The 2,648-nt window shown below is 37.9% G+C and overlaps 2 protein-coding genes across 2 annotated transcripts in view; both read right to left on the bottom strand.

Moving 5' to 3' along the window:
- Positions 1-1,621, bottom strand: part of JH06_5067 (hypothetical protein) — a gene marked incomplete at both ends in the record, with an annotated part of 1,833 nt that extends 212 nt beyond the window's left edge. The window contains 11 exon segments of the mRNA XM_014669887.1: positions 1-117; positions 145-208; positions 239-338; positions 369-415; positions 447-634; positions 673-925; positions 959-1,073; positions 1,105-1,203; positions 1,223-1,401; positions 1,432-1,577; positions 1,594-1,621. The exon segment at positions 1-117 is cut by the window's left edge and continues 62 nt beyond it. Of these exon segments, the coding sequence (XP_014525373.1) occupies positions 1-117; positions 145-208; positions 239-338; positions 369-415; positions 447-634; positions 673-925; positions 959-1,073; positions 1,105-1,203; positions 1,223-1,401; positions 1,432-1,577; positions 1,594-1,621 (1,336 nt within the window).
- A 206-nt stretch (positions 1,622-1,827) lies between these two features.
- JH06_5066 (transcription initiation factor TFIID subunit) lies at positions 1,828-2,526 on the bottom strand (the record flags this gene model as incomplete). The annotated part of the gene is made up of 4 exons (XM_014669886.1): positions 1,828-1,867; positions 1,936-2,008; positions 2,043-2,264; positions 2,295-2,526. The coding sequence occupies 4 exons, from the start codon at positions 2,524-2,526 to the stop codon at positions 1,828-1,830; spliced, it is 567 nt and encodes a 188-aa protein (XP_014525372.1).
- Between the last annotated feature and the right edge of the window lie 122 nt (positions 2,527-2,648).

Genomic DNA, 2,648 nt, shown 5'->3' with positions numbered 1-2,648 from the left:
TATGTGATTTGCTTGGTTTCATATCCTTCGTTGTACTTGGAGCCACATAATATCCACTTGTATTCTGCATCTTTGGTTCTTCAACAGGTTCTTCCATCTGTTTCTTTGTTTCCATCACTAAGTATCATCCTGTTCTTTCAATACCACCTCTCTTCTCATCCATCACTACTCTTCGTCCAGCAAAATCGAATGAAATTGCAATCGGTTGCTATTTCTAATGTCTTCAACACTTATCTACCTTCGATCGTTCCACATACACTGGCTTGTAGGCATCTCCTGATACCTTCCTTCCACTCCATTTATCATTCAAATCGAAATAGTCCTGTTGATCATCATAACTACAGTTCAAGTCAGTAATCTCCTCTTACACTTGAGATCGAGCAGAATTCTCACGATCGTACTGAAGGAGACGATTCTATTCGTCAACTATGACATTCTACTCTCACTTTGCTTTCAATAGCTTTCCGAAGATTCTCATCATCTTCAGCCCGATGGGTTTGACGATATCGACGACTGAAAGCTCCACAGAATGTACACACTTCCAACTGCTCCTCTGTACAGATGATATTCCCACATTCCACACAATTGAACAATACAGGATGAATTGTACCTAGACAATGACACTTTGGCTTTGCTACAGTTAATTCCAAGTTGAATTCTTACGAATCACACTAGATTGAAGAGGTCGTGTATGTCCTCCAATACCAGAATCTTTCTTTGACTTTGAACTCTTGTATTCATCCACCTCCTTCACTTCTGCTGGAGAGTCATCAGATGAAGTAGGAAGAGAACTCACATCATTCTTCTTTGATGGCTCTTGAATCGATTCTACTCCTTTTGGTACACTTTCCAATTGAGAATACTTATTCACTACAGCCACCTCTTTCGGTTTGATTGCTGTTAGTTTCTTTTCTTCTTCTTGGTACTACAAAATTAGAAATACTCAATCTGTTCCCACTTGTCCTCGCGATTTCAGGATTTCAATAGCTATATTGTTTGCAACAGTTTCATTTCCAATAATATCTTTGAGAGTCGATTTAATATCATTTACATCTTGAAACGAAAGAATGTAACTCAATGTTAGTCAAGTCTCCAAGTGCTCACTTTGTCATATCTTCCACGTTTTCCGGACCTACAATGTCCGACAATTCCAACATCAATATCTGACGAAGTGCCATTGAAGAGGAGAAACAAACAATGAAACTAAATTACAACATCACACAAGTCCCACACTCCCTCCATATGATGATAGCAGAGAGGAAGTGTTGCTTCTGTTAGAACCAATTCGCGTGTGTTTGGGAGCTGTTGGAGTTTCTTCTCAAACTCTTCACAAATCATAGGAGATGCACAATTCACTTCAATTCCTCGTATCAGAGTCTTCGATACGACACCAATTATCTCCTATTCCTTACTTCATCTCTCCATTCTTACTGTGAGTGCATGAAGACAACGATGAATCTGAACATGGGCTAATGCGCTCTTCTCACTCTTTACCAACTTCTCTAGATTCATTGACATCTCTCGGAACACAGGAACTAGTAACACTTCAATGGCATTATCTCCCATGCATCGAATACCTACATCTCACTCAACCCATCTTCACTACATTGAATAGCTCCATATACCGAAGGTAACGTCGATTTAGGATTATGCAAGACCTTGTTCAATGTTACATAGATTTGTTTCTGCATTTTCGGGTATTGTGAACTGTATCTAGGCTTAACAAACCACTCTACACCTACTTGAAGTTGATATCAGCAATAATGATAGAAGAGAGATCCCGTAAACTCCAGTGATCCTCTGCAGACGATATACTCAATGTTTTGCTTACACAACACGACAAGATACATGGTAACAGAAGATGCAACTAGAGATTAGAGAGAAGAACAAAAGGGACATAGAGAACTGTATTAAGATGGATATTGAGAATAAGACTATGAGTCACATGCATGATGTAGTCTAAATAGGATAGCATACATTCTGGTTTTGTCCTCAAAATCGATTGAACCTATTATGAACACAAATAACTACTTCTACTTCACTTTGAATCCAATGAACCAGATATGGAAGAATCTGTTTCAATCCTTCATCCACATGGATCTGGTGATACATTTCTGCCTTGGCTGTACTGTTCGTACTGAACATACGAGTCTTGATATTGTTCAGATACAACTCACATTCAAACGATAAAGAATGAATTGAGGAATTGCGGAGGGAAATATCCAACTCATTACTCTCCTCTTGAACCTCATCTTCTCCATGAACTAGATATCACTCTTTTCTCTCAAAAACACATTTAGGAATGTTTGCAATCTGTTTTCCGTTGATTACTAACCAAGAGACATTATAGGTGGTTTCTAGAGGAATCTCAGGAACTTCATTGTTTAGAATATCCTGAACCGAAACAATTGAGTCTTCCATTTGAATAACATTGCTATTTGGCTTCACCATTTTGAACTTGGTTGATATCTCATTTGAATGACCAATAATCCTCTTATTATTACATTCAACCTTCATCTCAAACATCAAAACATAGAATTCGAAGAGCTGTTTGAAGATCACTGATTGTTAGTTTTTCTTTCCTACTATGTTTCATAATCTTCTTAGCCTCCTATCACTAAGTCAATTTCAATAAATTCTACTTGAAT

Source organism: Blastocystis sp. subtype 4 (genome assembly GCF_000743755.1).
Source record: "Blastocystis sp. subtype 4 strain WR1 chromosome Unknown seqid_0383, whole genome shotgun sequence".
In the NCBI taxonomy this organism is placed as follows: domain Eukaryota; class Bigyra; order Opalinata; family Blastocystidae; genus Blastocystis; species Blastocystis sp. subtype 4.
This window is presented reverse-complemented; position numbering and strand designations above follow the sequence as displayed.